General features: G+C 40.3%; 1 protein-coding gene across 7 annotated transcripts in view; it reads right to left on the minus strand.

Annotated features, from left to right (window-relative positions):
* Positions 1 to 22476, minus strand: part of LOC114148302 (uncharacterized) — a 38429-nt gene extending 15953 nt beyond the window's left edge. For 3 of the 7 annotated variants that reach the window (XM_028023485.1, XM_028023486.1, XM_028023487.1), the window contains exons 1-8: positions 21955 to 22476; positions 13804 to 13919; positions 7660 to 7750; positions 6174 to 6311; positions 5483 to 5551; positions 4129 to 4167; positions 3774 to 3893; positions 70 to 240 (exon numbers count right to left, since the gene is read on the minus strand). In XM_028023485.1, coding sequence (XP_027879286.1) covers positions 70 to 240; positions 3774 to 3893; positions 4129 to 4167; positions 5483 to 5551; positions 6174 to 6311; positions 7660 to 7750; positions 13804 to 13832 — 657 coding nt within the window. In that variant the 5' untranslated portion in view covers positions 13833 to 13919; positions 21955 to 22476. Of the gene's footprint in view, positions 1 to 69; positions 241 to 3773; positions 3894 to 4128; positions 4168 to 5482; positions 5552 to 6173; positions 6312 to 7659; positions 7751 to 11846; positions 12154 to 13803; positions 13920 to 15003; positions 15034 to 21954 lie in introns of those variants that run through there. The other 4 variants (XM_028023481.1, XM_028023482.1, XM_028023483.1 and 1 more) reach the window with 4 other exon arrangements.
* Positions 22477 to 22794: the final 318 nt, after the last annotated feature.

The raw sequence follows: 22794 nt of genomic DNA on the forward strand, positions 1-22794 counted from the left end.
CCGTTTTATTGATCTTTACAATGGAAGTTAAAGATAGGAAATAAGACCAGCACAAAACAAGAAACGTACCTGCTTGGAGAAGCCGCGTCCGTCTGCCCAGGTATGGGAACCACTGGAGTATTCACTGCAAGCACTGGACAGAGACAGCTCACTGCCGCTGCTTCGTGGGCAGGTCAGGCTCAGCAGGCTGGGCCATCTTCCTGCAGCAATACTTCTGGCTTTTCCGTTTCTTTGAACCTCCTGGAAAAGATTTTATAAGTAATCAACCACTGAGACTCACAGGGAAGCCTCTGTTGCCTAGTCGACGGTTGGTTTGCCGTCGACTATCCAAACCAACCAAAATAAAAACAGAAGTGACGCACCGCTCACAGTAAAACACACATCTGATTTACTGACGCATCACTGGAAGCTCATTAGAGACACATTTCATAGTAAAGATTTATCTGGTCCAATTGAAGCTGCCACTAACTGAACTGAGTCTGAGGTTTTCTGCACAACAGCATGAGATGAAGATTGTTACTTCGGTCCAAAACAACAAACTGATCCAGAACCAACCAGCTGTTCTCTCTCCATAAGAGTCTGATGGTTGGTCTCCTTGTTTTCAGGTGACGTCGGAAAGTCCAACCCTGTCTGAGTCTGTCGCCGCTCCCTGAAATCAGAACCTTAAACACTAATTCCTGTGGTGGCACAGCTCAGTAAAACGTTTGCTGCACTAATTCTAAAGCAATAACCATAAACATTCATTCTGCTAACACTAAAGCACTACACCAACATGGTAGTTAGCACAAGCTAACATGCTACACCAACACGGTAGTTAGCACAAGCTAACATGCTACACCAACATGGTAGTTAGCACAAGCTAATGCTAAAGCGCTACACCCACCCAGCAGCAGTTTCTCATTCATGGTTTTGTTTTACTTACTGGGAGAAAAGGGAGAATGTGAGGAGAGGAAATGGAACCGCTGAGAAAACAGTTTTACCAACTTCAAAATAAGAGCATGAGCATAAACATTTAACTACTTGAACATTTTTAAAGGTGTTAACCAAAACATCAACACAAATGTTGAACTTTAATTGAAAGCAAAACAACCAAGTAGATTAACACTTTGGAATTTATCTGGAAATATTTATTTATTGCGCTAAACATTTTCAAAACTAGCAAAACTACTAAATGACAAATTAGCTTAGCTGTTAGCGGAGTAGCAGTGAGCGCAGCACCAGTTGATGTTTTGAGTTAAGTCACCATAGCAACAGATTCAAATCCAACAGTTTTCCAGACTCAGTGAATGTTCAGAGCTGCATGCCTGAAGAGGTGAAATTATTAGGAAAAATTTTATTTTTATGGATTTAAATGGACTGTTTGATTTTCTGTTTTTGTGTAGAGCAGGAAGTGCAGCGTCTGCTGGCTCCAGGTTCACAGATCTGGTAAATACGCAGCGTTTCCAAGTCAATTGTTGTGACCCCATTTGAAGCAGCATTGATCGTTTGGAAAGCTGTCATGGTCAGCTTCCTCTCAAAGTCGTTAGAGTCATCTGTTAGCAATAATTAATGTGAATAGAAAATAATTGCATGGGGGATCTGGGGACTGCAGCCATTCAGAGCTTTCGCTGATATTCACCTATTATTTGAGTACTTGGCTTCATGCCGCGCCGCCGCAGATTAATCTGGGAGCTAATTACCGTCGGCACGGTGACGCTATCGGAGATTTGACAAAAGCCAAACAGTTTGAGGAAACCTTCAGTCGGAGCTGAAAGTCAGAGCAACTGAGTTGTTTACCGGCTGAATTTCACGTTTCAGACCTTTTTGATGCAACAGAGAATCATCTTGATCATTCGACACGCTGCAGTTGTTTTTATTAGTCACTGTTTTTATTAGGGAACATCAGGCTGTTATTACCGCCGGGTTTCATTCTGCTTTTAACGAATCTCTGTTTGAGGTTTTGCTTCATCTCCCAGTTTTCAGTAAAAGCTTTTGAAATATTCCCCAGGAAGGAAGCGCAGTGTTTTTCTCTTAATGTGTAAATGAGCAGCGGCATTAAGGCGCATTAAGAGCCGATTTAACCACCTGATGGTTTACCTGGGACTCAGAAACACGATGGCTGCTGGGTAATGGCCGCCGTCATTTAGTCCATATTTACTGGGGCATGAACTACAGACTCGGCTTCTTTTATTTATCCACAAGAATATTTTCATTAAACTCAATAAAATATTGCAAACATTTTACTTCATAAAATGCTGAGTTGTATTAAAGGGCCAGCATCATTTAAAATCCACTCTCAATCCTTCCATCATGGAGTTTTGCTTTGATTCTTTCAGGTTTGAGAAATAATTCGGTCCTGCTCACCCCAACTTCACTGAGTCTCTAAGAGGAGGAGGACGAGGAGGAGGACGAGGAGGAGGAAGAGGAGGAGGAAGGACACATTTTGCTCCTAAAGCTGCTCTTCCCCTTAACATCCAGTGCCTATAAAAAGGATTCACACCCTGGACAGCTTTTACTAATCAACCTGGAGCAAAACAGATTTCTATGAAACAGATATCTAACTTGTATAAATTGTATAAATATTCCCTCCCTGCAGAGCAGTTCAGCCAGTTGTCATTATTTAGTAGAATAACTCCAGAGGGGCTGCCTCGGGTCCCCGACCCACACTTTGGGAACCCCTGGTCTGACCTGACGGATGTCCAACAATGAGTCCACAAGGTCAGTGCTAAAGCTAAAGTTTACCAATGGAAAGTTTAGTGGAAGGAAAAGTCTATTTGAGAAAAAGATCCAGAACCATCAGGGACACCAGCAGCCTGGGTTTTACTGCCAGGATTTCACACCAGAGAACTCGGCCTGCAGCTTCTACAACAACATTTCTACGATCTCTTTCTGCTGGGAGGAGAAGCAGAGCGGAGCCGCTCCTCAGACGGAGCAGCCGTGTTTGTTCTCTCCGTCTCCCTCGGCTTCTCTGCACAATCTTTAAACAAAAAGCCAAAGACGGCAAACAAGCAGGCCGAGCAAAGAGAGCAGCTAGATAGATAGATAGATAAATCTTTATTGTCATTGTCACAAGAACAACGGAATGTAATTGTTTAAGCTCTGGAGTCTCTTTCCTTCCGGGCGAGTCGCTCCGCTCTCACTCGCAGTCAGCCAGTCTTTCGGGAACAGGTGCGCCGTCAGAGTGATTAGGGAAGCTAACAAGCGTATCTCCAGTCAGAAACACATTTTCCATTTCACTGGTTCATCCATAATTCTCTCTCAGTTATCGTCTGCATTCTAACGCAGGACGATCCAACATGGAGGCAGCAGAGGCTGATCCAGACCCGGAGCGAAGGAGGGTCCAAACTGGATTTACTAAATCAATGTTAGCCATCATGTTTGTGATAGCATGAGGGCTTTAGCATTTTAGCTAAAATTAGCGTAGCTACTGACAGTTTCAGCTGACGTTAGCGTTTTATGTGATTTGATCTCATACGTTGTAGATGGAGGGATTTAATGTTATGAAACATGGCAGGAAACACCAGCATGTGGCCAAGGATGTTAGCTAATTGTTTGTACACTGCTCTCCTAGCTCTAAACGATTCTGTTCAGATTCATCAATGTATGACTGAATAGTTCATTTCAAATAATTCAGCAAATTTCAGCAAAAAGATTCAAATTCATTCACACCAGAGTTTCCCAGGAAAATGCTAATTTTTCTAGTTTATATTTGAAAAATGTGTTTTAACAAAACTAAGCCGCCAGCAGAACCTGGAGAACTGTGGGAGTAAATTTCAAACACGGTGATTTCCTACCTGTGAGACGGGAGCGGTGGAGGTTCTGACCCGTTGCTGAAACAGAATACTCAGGATCCGGTTCTGCTGCTCCAGGTCGAACACGCGGGTCCGCAGCTTCACACACTCCTCCTTCAGGTCCTGAAGACACAACAAACACAAATTCACCACTTCTCCTTCAAAACTAGCTTCTAAAAAAAGCTAAGCTTTGTTACGCTATGCTAAGCTAAGCTATGGTAAGCAAAACTATGCTAAGCTAAGCCAAAGCTGAATGCTTCAGCTCTGTTCATGGAGGTTTCTGCGTCTCTACCATCAGTTTCAGCCCAGCTAACTCAAAGCGTTGGGGCTCTTTCTTCTGAGTGCGGCAGGAACCAACCTTTTGCGTGAGCAGCGCCTGCACCACCTGGTTGGCCACCTGGAGGAGCACAGGGAGGTTAGCACAGATCTGAGCTGCAGCTCGGTTTGGAAAACAGAAATAATGAGGAGCGATGAGCTCAAAGTGACAGGATGTTGCATCACAGCGTCGACCTGGAGGTAAACAACCAGCGGCTGCCTCCACTGACTCCAAACTTTACCCTCAGCACAACGTCTAAAAAACCCTTTCTTTGAACCCTGCATTATGTTTTCCTCTCGCTCTAATTAAAATCAGTTTCTTAATATTTCCAGAGCGAAAGCAGAGAGGATGTCTGATCCAGCAGGATTTCCTCTCATGTCTGATTCTTCAGAAATTATCTCAGATTTCTGTACAGTTTGGAAAATGTACACATGCAGCATTTCATAAAGCGACCAGCCTGCAGGGCGGCGACACCTCCAACTGACTGTCCAAGCTTTTATCTCATTAAAATAACTGTTTACTCTTATTTTAGCAACTTTCTTAAGGTAAATTATGACTTCATTCTCATAATTATAAACAGAGCTCTTAGTCTGACTGACGCTATGTCGTAAGTGAGATTATTGCCAAAAGGTCTTTATGAACACTTATTTTAAAATCATTATTTATAAATGTTTGATAGATTTATTAACTATTATTATTTACAGGAAGTTTTCCTGTAAATCACAGAATCCTTCAAAAATAACACAGATTACTGTCTTGGAACCAACCATGAATTTTCCTGAAATGTAAGAAAAATGTTTACATAACTAACAGGACATTTTCCTGAAACCAATCCTGTTTTCCTCCTGATAAACCAACAAATAACTCGGACCAACCTGTTCCCCTCCTGGCCTGTGGGGGCGCTGCACCAAGAACCACTGAAGGAAACGACACAAAAACCTCTGAAGACACTGAGAGCAACTTCCTTCTTCACCAGATGGAAACAAGATGGAGGCGTCAGATTTTAGTGTTGGGGGATTTCTCTTTAGTCTTTGGCTGAAGACCAGGAGCCATTTCTGCTGCTAGCGCTAGGCTAGCATGTTAGCTTTGGTTGGATTTACCCAGAATGCTCTGCGCTGTAGTCCACTTCCTGCTTTTGGAGCGGTCTCCAGTCCGCTTGGCGTTCAGATTCAAACCGAACCAGAGTTCAGTTCAACTGAACCCAGACTGAGGTTTGGAGGACCAGAGGTCAGAGGTCAGTTAGCATCCATACCTCACCAACCGAACCGGACTTTGACTAGGCAGACTGGAGTCGGATTAAACTGTTCCTGTTTTCATGGTTTATAATCTCACGCTGTAAGAACCAGAAGCAGCCTGGTTCTCATAGTGACCTCTGACCCCAAACCAAATCACTGACCTCGTCTAAGCAGCGTTCGTACTGCTTCCTCTGGTTGTCGTTTTCCACAGACAGCGCCGAGTTCTCCGCCTGCAGAGACGAATCAGAACCGTTAGCAGAAAAAACCCAGATAATCCAGATAATCCAGTCCACACAACGCTCCCTGCTGGAATAAAACCTAAACCAGTAAATACAGGTCATCCAGTCTAAAACGACGCCGAGCGAGGAAATAAAAGCTAAATCAGCCGATGGTCTGAAAGCCAACCTTTGCCTGCAGCAGCGTTTCCTGGATCCATCTCAGCAGAAATGTTTCTCCTAACTGGTGATGCTGTAAATTTCAGGGATCAAACTCCGTGACGATCCGGCAGAAGGTGAAATTCAATTTCCCCGACTGGGGCAGAAACCGTTTCTAAGAGTCTGGAGGCGACTTTTCTCCAGAAATGATTACCCCATAAATCTGGAGGCGGCCGCAGGCAGCAGGAAATAAAACAGACAAAGAAGAAGAACCACTTTACTCCAACGTTCAGATTAATAAACCGGCTAATCCTGAGGAAACCTTCAGGCTGGACGACCAGATCGTCTGATCCAAACCTACATCTCTCTTTGTTCTGTTTTAATGCCATGATAAAAAGAAAGTACACCCTCAAACTAAGTACACCCAGAGAAATGAGTCAGTCTGTGAAAGGCTAAAGGTCATTCAAACCCGGCTTACCTCCAGCACTCGAAGGCGTTCCAGCAGAGGATTGTCGGCGGCGGCGGCGGTGGCAGCCTGCGGGGACGGCGGCGCCTCGGCGGCGGGGGCGCCGTCCAGACTGTCCTGCTGCTTCCACATCTCCTCCAGCAGCTTGTCCTGCGCAGGAAGCAGAGAAAAGGCAAAGGATGCGACGCTAGCCACGATTCTGAAGAAAAGTCACTAGATTTGTTGTATTTTTGAAAAATGTTGCTAATTTGTCGTGAGTCGGATTTTCTAAAAATTGTCAGCTGACGTTTTGAAAAGTCACTAAATGTTGCGACAAATTCGCTAAATTGTCAGCAATGATTTTCCCAAAGCCCCCCCCTTCACCCACTAGACCACGCCCCTCCGTGTCTCTTGGCTCCGCCCACATGTTTGTTTTTTACCTATCTGGGGGTAAAAAAATATAAACTTTCATATAGTGCTTAGTTATTCTTTAAGAATATTCAATAAAGTCAGGAACTTCCTCCATCCAGTCTGATACATGTCTGAACAGGAAGTGAAAGTTTAGCGAATAAAGTTTTTACAGTGAAGTCGATTCTTTCTGCAGGTGAATCCGTTAGGATTCTGCTGGATTAGGAAACATTTCGTGGTTCGTAAAAGAGCAACTCGCTCAACAGGAAACACACAGAGACTGATCCTTACAGCTAGCGATGCTAATCATGCTAATGGCTAATAATCAATGATTCAAGAACTTTGTAAGAACTGTTTGTCTTTATTTTGAAACAGTTAGATTCTGTGTAAGTGCAGAGCTGTTTGAGCTCTCACACAGTGTGACATCACCTCCAGGCCTGGTGTAAACATTTAGACTTTGATGTTTTTAGATTGTCAGGGTTGCAGCTCTGTCACATAAAAGCTGTTTGCAGGAAAATAACTAGTTTATTTCAATGTAAATATCTTTCTATTAACTTTTTTTAAAATAAAGTGGAAAAACGTATTTTGTTGGTATCTGTAGAACTGAAAGAGAAATCTAATTTGTTTAGAATCAGCAGATTTTACAAAAGTTGTGACTGAAAATTAGCCACAAAATCTCTAATTAGTGCATCATTAATAACGTGCATAAAAACTCCACAGAGACGAGATTTATTCCTCTCTGACTGCTGCCTGGAAGACACTAACTGCTCATGATTACTCCACAGCTCCCCTTCTCTAAAGAGCTGAACTGTCCCTTTAAGGAGTTTTTTGCTGAAATCACATTAAAATTCATGTTTTCTTACTGATATTCTGACATTACTGGCAGCTTATCACAGAAAACAGGAACGATGGAGACAAACCTCAGATCCACTAACGATGCGGTTTGTTGGTTTGTTAGTTTTAAAGATATGCACAGATTGGCCCCGCCCACATTACTAATGAGCAACATCAAAGCCTGGCAGGTTGGATTCATCATCAGCTTTCATCTTTCTCTCTGCTCTTTATAATTAAAATGTTACAGAATAAAAATAAAATTATTTAACAGCTGAACCTTGTAGGCCTTCATCAGGTCCAGAGGATCCACTTTGGGTCCATCCAGAGAGTCCTGATTCTGGAGCAGGGACCGCACCGTCTGCTCCATGCTGCGGAAACACACACACACACACACACACACACACACAAAGGCTACAGTGGATTTATTACAGTGATTGTAAACATCATCAGATGAATCATTAATTATTTTTGACTCCACAGTCGCGGGGATCAGCTGGTCATATTGAATCCATTAAGACTCTGTGGTGCTCGGTGCACCGCCTCCTACTGGCCAACCAGTGGAAGTTCACCAGGAATGTCCAGCTAATCAGACCTTCTGCAGTTTGAAACCAGTAAACATAAAAAAATAAAACTTGACTTTGTGTTGGCAGGAAATTCAATTTAATAAAGAGAAATTAAAGTGGATGAAATTAATCACTGGATTTACATTTTAACTGCTAAAGTTATTACACCTGAAAATAGCTCAAGAGAACCAAATGTTTCTGCAGTGAAAACTCAATTTTGTTATTAAAGTTTAACTTTTTTTTTTTCAAACAAAATGTTTTGTGCATTTGTGTTACAGTTTATGTGCTTTTCTGTTTTGTTCAGCCAAAACGCAGAAAGAAATACCACAAGATGTGCTAGCTGAACAGCTAGATGGAAATGCTACAGAAGCTACTGATGGTACAGAAGCTAATCAATCAATCAATCAATCAAATCAATCAAATTTTATTTGTATAGCACATTTCAGCAGCAAGGCATTTCAAAGTGCTTTACATCATTACAACACAGAAACACAAAGCAATATAGAATCAATCATTAAGTCAAGTTCCATCAATAAATTTGTAATTGATTACGTTTCCAATACAATTCTAAACAGGTGGGTTTTCAGTTGAGATTTAAAAGAAGTCAGTGTTTCAGCTGTTTTACAGTTTTCTGGAAGTTTGTTCCAAATTTGTGGTGCATAGATGCTGAAAGCTGCTTCTCCTCATTTGGTTCTGGTTCTGGGGATGCAGAGCAGAACCAGAACCAGAAGACCTGAGAGGTCTAATGAAGCTAAAGATGCTAATGAAGCTAAATATGCTAAAGAAGCTAAATATGCTAATGAAACTAAAGATGCTAATGAAGCTAAAGATGCTAATGATTGTGAGGATTTTTCACCGTGTAGCTTGAGGACAAAACAAATATAAACTCAAACGTTTTGTAAACTCAGAGGCTGTTTTAGCATTTTTGTGTCTAAACACGGTTTATTAATGTGACGGTTTATTACTGTGACGGTTTATTAATGTGACGGTTTATTAATGTGACGGTTTATTAATGTGACGGTTTATTAATGTGACGGTTTATTAATGTGACGGTTTATTACTGTGACGGTTTATTAATGTGACGGTTTATTAATGTGACGGTTTATTACTGTGACGGTTTATTAATGTGACGGTTTATTAATGTTAATGTGACGGTTTATTACTGTGACGGTTTATTAATGTGACGGTTTATTAATGTGACGGTTTATTACTGTGACGGTTTATTAATGTGACGGTTTATTAATGTGACGGTTTATTACTGTGACGGTTTATTAATGTGACGGTTTATTAATGTGACGGTTTATTACTGTGACGGTTTATTAATGTGACGGTTTATTACTGTGACGGTTTATTAATGTGACGGTTTATTACTGTGACGGTTTATTAATTTGACGGTTTATTACTGTGACGGTTTATTACTGTGACGGTTTATTAATGTGACGGTTTATTACTGTGACGGTTTATTAATGTGACGGTTTATTACTGTGACGGTTTATTAATGTGACGGTTTATTACTGTGACGGTTTATTAATGTGACGGTTTATTACTGTGACGGTTTATTACTGTGACGGTTTATTAATGTGACGGTTTATTAATGTGACGGTTTATTACTGTGACGGTTTATTACTGTGACGGTTTATTAATGTGACGGTTTATTACTGTGACGGTTTATTACTGTGACGGTTTATTAATGTGACGGTTTATTACTGTGACGGTTTATTAATGTGACGGTTTATTACTGTGACGGTTTATTAATGTGACGGTTTATTACTGTGACGGTTTATTAATGTGACGGTTTATTACTGTGACGGTTTATTACTGTGACGGTTTATTACTGTGACGGTTTATTACTGTGACGGTTTATTAATGTGACGGTTTATTACTGTGACGGTTTATTACTGTGACGGTTTATTAATGTGACGGTTTATTACTGTGACGGTTTATTAATGTGACGGTTTATTAATGTGACGGTTTATTACTGTGACGGTTTATTAATGTGACGGTTTATTACTGTGACGGTTTATTAATGTGACGGTTTATTAATGTGACGGTTTATTACTGTGACGGTTTATTACTGTGACGGTTTATTACTGTGACGGTTTATTAATGTGACGGTTTATTACTGTGACGGTTTATTACTGTGACGGTTTATTACTGTGACGGTTTATTAATGTGACGGTTTATTACTGTGACGGTTTATTACTGTGACGGTTTATTACTGTGACGGTTTATTAATGTGACGGTTTATTACTGTGACGGTTTATTAATGTGACGGTTTATTACTGTGACGGTTTATTACTGTGACGGTTTATTAATGTGACGGTTTATTACTGTGACGGTTTATTACTGTGACGGTTTATTACTGTGACGGTTTATTAATGTGACGGTTTATTACTGTGACGGTTTATTACTGTGACGGTTTATTACTGTGACGGTTTATTACTGTGACGGTTTATTACTGTGACGGTTTATTACTGTGACGGTTTATTAATGTGACGGTTTATTACTGTGACGGTTTATTACTGTGACGGTTTATTACTGTGACGGTTTATTAATGTGACGGTTTATTACTGTGACGGTTTATTACTGTGACGGTTTATTACTGTGACGGTTTATTACTGTGACGGTTTATTAATGTGACGGTTTATTAATGTGACGGTTTATTACTGTGACGGTTTATTAATGTGACGGTTTATTACTGTGACGGTTTATTACTGTGACGGTTTATTACTGTGACGGTTTATTACTGTGACGGTTTATTACTGTGACGGTTTATTACTGTGACGGTTTATTAATGTGACGGTTTATTACTGTGACGGTTTATTACTGTGACGGTTTATTACTGTGACGGTTTATTAATGTGACGGTTTATTACTGTGACGGTTTATTACTGTGACGGTTTATTACTGTGACGGTTTATTAATGTGACGGTTTCTGAGGAGTCAGACATCGAGGAGAACTGTGTGACGTTTTCAGCCACTGGATGCAGAATCTGTCTGATAATGAGAAGAGAGAGACAGAGACAGTAGACCGGAGAGAACAGGAAGCTGATCCTGTTTAGCAGAACATCTTCACACCTCATGACTTCATCATAACATGTACAACATCGCCATGGCAACAAATTAACCTCAGAACATCTTCACACCTACGCGGCTGGAAATAAACCACCGGTGGGATTTGTTTATACAGACACATTTTTAACGAACCAGAAACCCATAGAGACACCAACACACACAGCCAAGGCAGGGTGTCCAAACTGCGGTCTGGGGTCCATTTGTGGCCCTGAAATGATTTTGTTCGGCCCCTGACCACAAGTCAACAATAGTAGAAAAAATTCATGACCCAAAAATGTGTAAATTTTCTGTTTTCCTATAAATAACCCAGCAGCCTGATTTATGTTTTTTATTTTTAATGATATACAGATTTCATAATTCTTTTTAAATCAAAATAAATTCATTTTTCCACCTGCCAGCTGTTTAAATCTGCTGGTTTTGGTGCCATGGGCAGAAAGTTTGGACACCCTGCACTAACATAAACGTGACGCTCCCCAGCAGGAAGATCCAAACAATCAGACTTTTTCACGTCAGTCTGATTCTGATCATTTCACCGAATTATCTAATAGCTTTTAAACTTTCTGTCGCTGATCTGTCGTAATTGTGCAGCAGAAGAAGCCAGACAGGAAATCTGGGCGTAAACAATGGCTTCAAACGATAATTATTAGATCATAAAAGCAGTCTGATCCATTGAAGCAGCATTTATTTTGGACTTGTTTGTAAATCTGAAAATCATTAACTGCTTCTTATTTACATTTCTCTCCTGAGTGATTAGAAACTGTTGCTGCTTTAGCGGCTGAGTCCTGCTGGTGATCTCAGTGTTTTCCTCCAGCCGCTGCGTGACTCACCTCGGGTTTCCAGCTCGCATCAGCAGCGCTGACCGTTTCGTCTTAATGTCACGGCCACTGACATTTCACTCTGCGGCTTGAAGCAGCTTTTCTCCACATTTGGATGCGAGCGGAGCAGCAATTAAACCAGACTGAGACGCACCGCTGACCAGAAACAAACCTCATCAAACGGCGGAGAAGGAAAAGCTGAACTCTGTTCACGCAGCAGCGCTGCAGGAGACGCTCAAAGGTCACAAACAGCCAGGAGCTGAAGGTTCGATTCCCACTGGGAGCCACAGCATTTTGTTTCCAACCAACAAAGTCTAAACTCCAGAGAGAAAACACCATGAAAACTATTTAATTAACTCTTTCAGAAACCTGTTTTTCCCCATGTTGATTTTAGGAACAGTAAAGAAGTTTCCACATGAGCATAACTGCAGAAACACGAGGCTGAAACTCAGTGGCAGCGCAAAATTAGGCGCGCTAACCCAAAGCACCGGTTAGCTGCAGTAACTAACTAGTTAGTACCTAACATTAGCTACAGTAACGCTAAAAGGCTACAACAGCTAATGCTAATGCGCTAACATCAATTCAAATTCTATCTGCCCTCAAAAGATTAAAACCTTCAAGCAAAAACTTAATTATGACATAATAATTTACATCTTCCATCATTCCTTTAGATATTGTATTAATGTTTATTGTGTTCTTTACTGTTTCATTTTGTTCCCGTTTGTTTCTATATTGGGGGAAATAAAGAGGAGGAGAGGAAATAGAACTGCTGCAAAAACAGACTTCAAAATAAGAGCATGAACATAAACATCTGACTACATGATGGATTCTTAACAGCTGATAACCAGAAATTCAACCATGTCAAACTTTATTCAACTGAAAGTTTACAAAACAGACAAAAACATTTTGCACTTTTGAATTTATCGAGGGAAGCTAAGTGCGCTAAACGTTTCCACAGTTAGCAGATGAGCAAAGCTCTCAACTTAAATTAGCTTTGCTATTAGCATGTTAGCGAATCAGCACAAGTGAGCCCACAAGGGCCAAATTATCATCCAGCAGAAATATTTATATGATAAAGTCTTTGTTTTAAAACCACTAAAATGTAAACTTTATTTTGATTCTAAACCCTGTAAACTGTAATGAAACGCCATCCCTCCCCCACATGTTGCTGTCAGTTACAGCGTGTATAATTATTTATTGATGATACAGAACAGAACTGATGGCGACCAGAAGAGCGCCACCTGCCTCTCTGGCTGAGATCTCTCTGTTTTCTCCTAATTTTATTGTTGCAGCTTAGCGACATTTAGCTTCAGGCTTTGATCAGTGTGATTCACTCTTCAGGAGCAGAAATGAATGAATGAATGAATGAATGAAGTGGCGCTCTGACCCACTTCCCTACTGCAGCAGAAACAAAAACAGGACCAGCGCCATTACTATTCAATTAATAACTGTTTTTTTTTACCGAATAAGTTTATTTCTGACATGTGATCAAAATTTTCATCTATTTTAACTTTTTAACTTTAACTAATCAGATGCCTTAAAAATCCTTCAGTTAAAGTAAATTTCAGGATTTTATTCAATACCAACGAATAAATTAAGTAAGCTGTGTTAGCGTCCTGTGTTAGCATCCTATGTTAGCATGGTGTGTTAGCATCCTGTGTTAGCATGGTGTGTTAGCGTCCTGCGTTAGCATGCTATGTTAGCATGGTGTGTTAGCATCCTGTGTTAGCATGATGTGTTAGCGTCCTATGTTAGCATCCTGTGTTAGCATGGTGTGTTAGCGTCCTGCGTTAGTATGGTGTGTTAGCGTCCTATGTTATCATGATGTGTTAGCTTCCTGTGTTAGCATGATGTGTTAGCGTCCTGTGTTAGCATGGAATGTTAGCATCCTGTGTTAGAATGGTGTGCTATCATCCTGTGTAAGCTTTTCTCTGTTAGCATGCTGCGTTAGCATGCTGTGCTGTAGTACCTGGAGAAGTGCTGCTGCAGTGTCACCATCTGCTGCTGAGCACGCTCAATCGGCTCCTCTCCTCTCCAACGTTTCACCAGCTGGGGTTTTATTCTGGATCCGACTCAACGGCGGCGCTGCAGGGCAAACAAGCAAAAACTTAGTGTGTGTTCATCTTTCAAAACTAAATCCCAGGAAGGATTTCAAAGAGTCTGCACATCTGTTCACTGATCTGGAGGGAAAACAAAGTGAAGGCAACACATTGTTTATGCCCAAGAAGTTTTAACTGTCATATTTAATTTAAGGTATCAAGTTCCATAAAAAATATCTCCTTTAAAACAGACAGGATAAGAGACAGATCGTCCATTTTATTACCTGCTGTGTGCTAAAGTTTAAGCGAACAGAACATTTCTGTGGTTTTCATAAAATCATTTAGATATTTGAAAAATAGTCTGTTTTTTATTCAGTGTTTCCGGCTTTATGCTAAGATAAACTAAACTAAGCTACATTCAGTTCAGCTAAGCTAGGATAGGCTAAGCCAAACCAAGCTAAAATAAGCTGAGCTAAAATAAAATAAGGTAAAATAAGCTACACCAAGCCAAGATAAGGTAAAGTACAACAAGGTAAAACAAACTAAACCATGCTTAAATAAACTCTGCCAAGCTAGGATAAGATAATATAAACTAAAGACTAAATATAAAAACTAGCCAAATTAAACAAGAAACTAGCATAAGCTAAGATACAATAACAATGTGAAATTTTTATTTCCTTCCAGTAAATGCTTGAAAATCGACTAACAGATAAAAAATAGATGATTTTAACTTTAGTAATTTAAATGTTTGTGAGTTTTCAGATTAAAACGGGTTGGGACTCAACTTGCTGGAGATAAAATCATATTTTCTGTCAAGCCGTGTTTTCTTTAGCACCAATTCATATTTAGTAACTTGCTGCCGACAGACTAAATGTAAAACTTGTTTTTATCTGGTTGACGACACAACGCTTCAAGCCAAAGGAAGGAAAACCTGAAGATCAGCTGCTCCTGCTTTCTTCTGACAAATATTAACCAACTGAAGGCAAATCGAGAACTTTCTTTCTGCGTCAGTGAACGTCACAGTAACTATGCTTCATATGATTTATATATATATATATATATATATATATATATATATTTACATGCAGATGTTTTATTAAATCGGATTTCTATGTTTGAATCAATCAGACCTCAAACGGAAGCCAACGTTTCTCCTGTAGATCAGTACCGCCCCCTGCTGGCTTCTGGCTGCCAACACGGAGATCAATTCAGCGTTTTCATTTTACAGGATTTCATTTAAAGGTACATTTTCACTATAATCTAGTTTAAACAAACATAAACAAACGTCATTATTTAGTTTTAAAACTTCTTCCCTCCTTTAATAAATCCTTATAATATCTGAACAAAGTCAGAGGATTTTGACTCTGAAAGGTAAAAAAAAAAAAGCAGATCTGGTGAAGTTATGTTCTTATTTTATACTATACAGATAAAATTCTGTGTTAAAGATTTTATGATTCTCAATGTGTTTATCTTTGTGAATTTAATCAGAAAAGCGAATTAGAAAAATCCCTCAGAATAAATGTTTCTGCCGGCAGAGGGCGCTCTTCTCTCATTTTCAAACCTGTTAGTTTGAAAATGAGAAAATTGCTTTATTTTTGTTTGATAGAAAACTAATTTTTAACCTTCAATACAAATAATGAAGAAAAAGAGAATTGTGCATATTAAGTAAACTCCTATAAAAAGTTACAAATGTTTATGTGTCTTTATATTTTAAAATTCATTTAATAAATATTTTCTACTTTTTGTTCCCATTTTGACCCTGAGCCTCACAAACGCAACAAAGTTATTAAAATAATTCACTTTTCTTCGAAAATAAATAGATAAAAGCTTCTTGACTCTAATATTTTTATAAGCATTTTTTTTCAAAAGTTAAAAAAATATTTTATATATTTTTATTGTAATGAGAATATTTGTATTTTATTTAAATAATTTAAAATTGGATGTCACAATTAATTTGATTAATAATAATGTGCCCATATTTTTCACTTTAATTTATAAAATTAAATATGATAACATTACAGTGGTGTTAAATATTTGAAAGTTACAGTATTGCAAAGTTTTTTAAAATAAATAGTTAAGCTTATATAGCGCTTTAAATATTTTTCACACTTTTTGATTCATTAGTTTTTTAAGTCTTCACAAAAAATGTAAATTATTTTAATATCTTTTAATTCTATTTTCTAAGTGAAATGGCTGTAAGGCTCGCAGGGCGGTGCTGATCTGTAAATGCTCTTATTGTGAAAAGAAATAATAGAAGAAGCAGTTTCTGTTTCACAAAAACAAAGAGCTTCACGATGAACACAGTGAGCTACTGTAGATGATTATTATGGGATGTTTGGACTGAATGATTCTGTTCTTGCGGCTCTATAGAACCGCAGAAACTGATGAGTTCAGAAAACAATGAAACTTTAACAGATCAGATATTAAAGATGTTGAACCGCAGAACTAACAGAACCAGAGCATAATTATTAATTAATCCTCATTTTACTAAACAGAAACAATTTCAGTGTCAGAGATCAGAAAGATGCAGAAAAATAAAATCATTTATTAACAGATGAAAATGAAACCTGAACATGTGACAGACTTCTCCGTGAAATCACAGATTAGACAGAAAAATGACATTTCAGTGCAAATCTGATGATTCAGTCTCACTTTCAAGCTTCCAGTTAAAACAACAGCTGGATGTAAACATGGAGCAAGCCCTGTCAGCAGACGCTCTCCTCTCTGGCCTAGTCCAAGCACAGCCAGATACATGGGAAAACTAACACATATTTAGTAGTTTTGTTCTTTAATCAAAATGGTTTAATGTCACTAAAAAATTATTTTTAAAAATCTGATCAAATTGGACATTTTAGAAGCTATTTGTTTATGGAAAACAGAGATTACAAATGATGAACAAATGTTTTTCCTTTGACATGATTTCCAATCAACATCGTCTCATTTTAATAACTTATTTATATTTATATTCCTTTATTTAATCAGGTAAACCCCATTGAGCTCTAGATCTCATTTTCAAGAGGGACCTGAGCAAAGAATTTGCAATACATTTATACCTTTATATGTGGCTCAGCCTGCAGATGAACCTCCTGGCGCCATGTTTGATACAAAGTTCCTGTAAGTCTGATACAGAACTGATCAGCGCCATCTTGGTAGGCAAAGCAAAGCACAGCTGAGCCATGGCTGCCAGAGGAACAAATATACAAACACTCTTCACCAATGTGCAAGAGAAATATGTATCAACAAAATGGCTGCTGTGGGGATAGACCCGTATGAGACGGAGAGTTAGCTAAGCTAGTTCTGTAGTAAATACTACAGTAAATCTCACTGATATTAAATTAACAGAGGGTAGAGTACTTCAGTAGTTACAATGAACTGTTATTATTCATAAGTTAGACAGGAACAAAGCGAGAGCTAGTTGTAAGCTTGTTTACTGTTGTCATAGCAACTGCCTACCAAGATGGCTGCCAGTCACAAAGTTCATGGAAGTGTGACATCACATGAGAACTATCTAACAGGAAGTGGTGGTTTGAAGCAATTTGATTGGCTGACAGCTTGTAGCTCCGCCCCCATACCACATTGACACGATAATAATCATAATCATAATAATAATAATAATAATAATAATAATAATAATAATAATAGAGAAGGAGAAGGACCTCGCTGAAGCAAACAGGAAGGGGCGGGACGGACCGCTGTCACAGACCTTTTATGGAAATGGGACCATTGCACTCCGGAAGTGAAGGGGGCGCTGTTTCCTATATAATCTGTGATATATCTTCACCTTTAGGAAGAATTTTCACTCTCAGCATGTAGTTGAACTTCTCTCTTTTATTTACTTATATAGAATTAATAATAAATAATGAAGACTTTGTGGTATTCTGATTTAGTAATGTAATTTTATTAGTTGTGTTACCACCTCCACGCCACTAGAGGCAGTATCAGGCCCGAAAAGATGTGACTAAGGAGCAGATTTAGAAGTTCACAGAAAGCTACAGAATCTGTTAAAAACTGTGAGCTGCACTGAAGTAAATAAAAGAGAGAGAGAAGTTCAAATACATGCTGAGAGTGAAAATCCTTCCTAAATGTGAAGATATATCACAGATAATATAGGAAACAGCGCCCCCTTCACTTCTGGACTGCAATGGTCCCATTTCTAAATAAGGTCTGAGACTGACAGCGGTCCGTCCCGCCCCTTCCTGTTTGCTGCAGCGAGGTGGACTTGACAGTTTGCTCTCAACTGTTTCACATTTCATCTGTTTCCAGTCAAACTGGCAAAACACCGAGGAAAACATGCAGCGTTTTTACTTAGAGGAACTCTGCAGTGTAAATAGAGTAATTAGCGTCTTCCTTTGGATGGATGGGAGCGGCGGGTAATTAGCTGTAATCATGTTGGAGTGATGAGAGCAGAACCACAGAGAGGCCGGTCCCTCTGGGTGTTCAACCCAAACATATCTCCACCTCAGATCGCATCCTGCTGTTAGCTGCAGCTAGCTGTTAGCCGCTAGCTTCAGTCCAGGTTAACCACACACACACTTCTCCATGAACCAAATGGTCACTGATGATCTTTAGATGGTTGAGTTTAAGGTGGATTTACTTGAATTCAGATCTAAACTTTTACATGAAGGCTCAGATATATACATACACCCAGTACTGTCAGATTAAAGTGGGTTTGATTCACAGGTTCAGATTTTAATCATGGGCCATAACTTCATCAGTGACTCAACCACCAACCGGGTCTCAGTGATCCGACCCTAAACGGTTCCTTCAGATGAATCAATGCAGGTTCAGAACCACCACGACCCAAAGGACCACTGCAAAGGTTATGCAGTTATTGAGGTTGTTATAAGAGACAAAAGTAGAGGTGAATATTTAACAAAAATAAATGTTTTTGTAATAACTGGATTATAACCAGTTAATAACCTGAATGATTGCTGTTAATTTTGGCCGTCCTCTGCAGACTGCAGGAAGATTTTAGCTTCTCTCTTCCTTCGTAATCAAAGGATGGTACATTTTATAAACTAAGAAATTAAGTATTAAATTAAGAATCAAATGAACTGGGACAAACATTAAAAACTCGCCTGATGAATCTGAGACAGAGTGCTTTCTGGGAGAATTTCAATTTGTGGTGTAAACATGAAGGTTTTATGCATCCATCTCCTCTTTCATTCTATAAATAATCCTCAGCAGAGATATTTCTGGCTCAAAGCTGCTTTTTATGCACGGTTGATGCTGCAAAGGGTCCAGCAGTGACGATCCCACCAATCAGGCAGCGCAGAGCTTTGATGCAGAGCTATTTATTCCAGACTCTGTTCTGTGTTTCAGTGGATGATTCAGCGCAGCAGATCTGCCCCAGCGGATCGTCGGATGAATGAAGTGAAACTCGGCTCATCTCAAACTGCATGCAGGCTAACCCGTCTCCACCAACACAAAACACTCAGCTGGAGTCTGGACAGAAAACCCTAAAAACGCCCACATCATCATCCCTCCACCACCGTGCCTCAGCTTTCCTTCAGCCAGATGCTGCCCTGCTAACCTCAGTCCGGCGGCCATCTTGTTTCTAGGAGGCTTTTCTCCTTCAACATGTCCAAGCAGCCTTATTGGTTCAGCGTTGTGACCTTTAACCTTTAACTGACTCAGCAGTTTTTCTGACTGGACCTGAAGAGTAACAACCGACGGATCTGTGATAAACTGACTGACGCAACAAAACGAACACAAAACGCTCCGACTGAAGATTATAAAAAAAATATGCATAAAACAACAAGAGCAAGACCGAAACGGGTACGGAGCAACATCCCTGACAAAAATCAGAGATCAGCATTACGTCGACCTGGTTCACCCACTTCTTCCAGTGTGAACCATATAAAGGCTGTGTGCATTTTATTGGTGGTATCAGAATAAAGGGGGCTGAATGAAACTGAAACACGAGTCTGTATTTACGCTCCAGTTTGTGTTGGTCTGCCTCTTAAAATCCCAGTAAAAGTCTTGAAAGTTTGTTGTGACAGAAATAGAAACAACTTTATGACTTTAATTAAAACGCAGTGGGTGGAGCTTCTGCTCCACAAAACAGGAAGGAAACATTTGATTTACTCTTAGTTTCTAAAATTAAATTTGAAGGGAAGAAAAACAGAACAGGTTTAAAGCTCATTGTGTCACAAAGAAAGAAGCAGAGTGTGATAAACTAAGTACACCCTGGCTGCTTCTGATGGGATTTAAGAAGGAAAGAAGAAACAAGCTCTGCTAATTAAAAGCACTTAAAATGGACGTATTTTAAATCCTTCCTTTATATATATATATATATATATATACATATATATATATATATACACATATATGAGAGATCCATATATGATATCTTTAAAGCTGAACTTTGATGCTTTGGTCTGAAAAACAGATTTCTGCGGTTGGAGGATTTCTCTTTAGAAGACCAGGAGCGATTTCTCCCGCTAGCGCTAAGCTAGCATGTTTGTTTTGGCTGTATTTACCCAGAATGCAGCGCTGTAGTCCACATCCTGCTTTTGGAGAGGTCTCCGGTCCGGTTGGTGTTCACATACGCATTTAAACCGAACCCAGATCAAGGTTTGGAGGACCAGAGGTCAGAGGTCGATTAGCGTTCACACCTCCAAAAAACAAACTGGACTTTATAGGCAAACGGACCGGAGTCGGGTTAAAGTGGACAGAACAGGACTGGTGGTGATGGAAGAAACAGCGGGACAGACGATGATATGTTTTGTGTAAACATCTGGATTGATGGAGGTCAGGTTAAAACCAGAGGAAGTTTATTTTACTGCCATCCACACTAAGTAGTTCTGCCATCTTAGTTTTGACTTCCGCTAACCCGCTAACGCAAAGCAAAATACATTTTTATTTAGCATTTTTGTGAATTTTGAAGACATTAATGTTGACGTTTAAGATATTGACTTAAGAATTCATCAAGCAGTTATATGTTTATATTCAGGCTCTTATTTTGAAGTCTGTTCAGGCAACAGTTCCTTCTTTTCCTGACATTTGCTCTTTTCTCCCCAACAATAACTTCTTGTCAAACAAGCAACATTCAGGGATAAAAACGGACCATAGAACAAGATACAAGCATAAATGCAATATCTGAGTGTGTTATAGGATCTGTGAATTATGATGTCAAATTGTAAATTGTTGCTGGAGGTTGTAGTCTTTCTGAAGCACTTTAGCATTAGCTTGCGCTAAATGCGTGTTGCTAACGTCTTTAGCGGAGTCAATGTTTCTGTTCAGTGCTTTAGCAGCTCTGTAGCACAAACTGATATTGTTCTGGGCGTCTTATGTAATTATACATTTTGTAAATTTTAGCAAAACTGAAGATTTGAGCTCCAAATGCAGCGAAGTAGCTGACCGAGCGTCTGCCGAAGATTAGCTGGAACCATAAAAAACAGGTTTAGAAAACCTTTTCTGGATCAGACTACATCAGTGTCAGCAGATACTAAAGTTCAGAAATACTAAAAATTCAGAACCTGACCCATCAGTCATTCATCCGCTCCGGTTCTGACCCGGTTTGCACATCTACCTTCCTCCAGAGCATCTCTGCTTTATAGAGCGTTATTAATAGAAGCGGTGATGCTTGAAAGGTTTTAGAGTTTTATTCATAAATAAATCAGAATCTGATCGCGATGAAATGATAAATCCAGGAAGTAAAGAGTCTGAAACAAACACGAACGGGTTTAGATGAACCGACTGGAGGAACGTTCAGCAGGATGAACCTGAACACTGAACCAACCCGACCCGGCCGAACCTTTGGACCCATCCCGGCTGTTCCTCACAAAAACGCTTCAGGAACCTTTAATTATTCACCAGCTGCTCCATCCGGGACATCTTAACCTACTTTCGGGTTCGGAGGAGGAAGCCCGGTTACTTGTTGCTGCCGATGGTTCCCTGCATGCAGATGCTGCAGGTGCTGCTGCACGCATCCATGATGCTGCTGCTGCACGCATCCATGATGCTGCTGCATGTATCCGTGATGCTGCGTGATGCTGCTGCACGTATCCATGATGCATCTGGATGCAGCGCTGCAGGAGGCTAACATGGCAGAAAAAGGCCCATCTGGGCATCCTTACCTGCGCGTTTCCACGGAGACGGCTGGAGCGGAGTCAGCAGGCCGGGAGGTTTCTGGAGACATCCCGCATCATCCGGCTGCAGCTGTTTAGGGATCAGAACCGAACCTGAACTGATCGGGTCTGACGGCAGGATGTGCTGGCTGCTCAGCAGCAGCAGCAGCGGTTCTCTCCCTCCCTCCCCTCCGCCTCTACGCGTCTCCCGCAGCCTCCTCCCGCCGCGCCGCCATGCTTCCAGTCCGCTGCGCCTCGCTGCGCCCTGCCTGCCCGGAGAGGCTGAGCATGTGTCCGGGTGGGGGAGGGCTGGCCGGCGGCGCGCTGCGCTGCGATAGGTCAGCCTGACACCAACATCTGATCCTCCACTGCCTCAACCGCATCAGCTGATATTTCAGTAAATTAACTACAAAAAGAGAAATTTGTTATTAAAAATCCAGCATGTTGTCACTGAGCGGCGCTCATTCTGCAGAACCGAACCAGGCCGGTTCTGGTTCTGGTTCTGGTTCAGTGCAGGGGGAAGAGCAGAGGAAGTGGGAGTGAAAACAGACAAACCGGGGAGGGGAGGGGGTATTTATAGAAGATAATTCACAGGCAGCCTGAATGCTGCAGTTTGATTGAAACATGATTCATAATTTAATTTAATTTAATTATCAGGCGGAAATAAAAACCAGGCGATTTACAAAACGAAACGAATCATTTCATACATTTCTGCCGAATCAGACAGAGGAGCCTCATGGAAACTGGGACGTTTCAGTCAAACTAACGTTACTTTACATGTTGGTCACGTGACTCGCATGTAAACATCGTGATGCGTGTTGATGCGTGGAGCCTCGGGGCGCGTGCGGT

This window comes from Xiphophorus couchianus, chromosome 7, assembly GCF_001444195.1.
Source record: "Xiphophorus couchianus chromosome 7, X_couchianus-1.0, whole genome shotgun sequence".
NCBI lineage: Eukaryota > Metazoa > Chordata > Actinopteri > Cyprinodontiformes > Poeciliidae > Xiphophorus > Xiphophorus couchianus.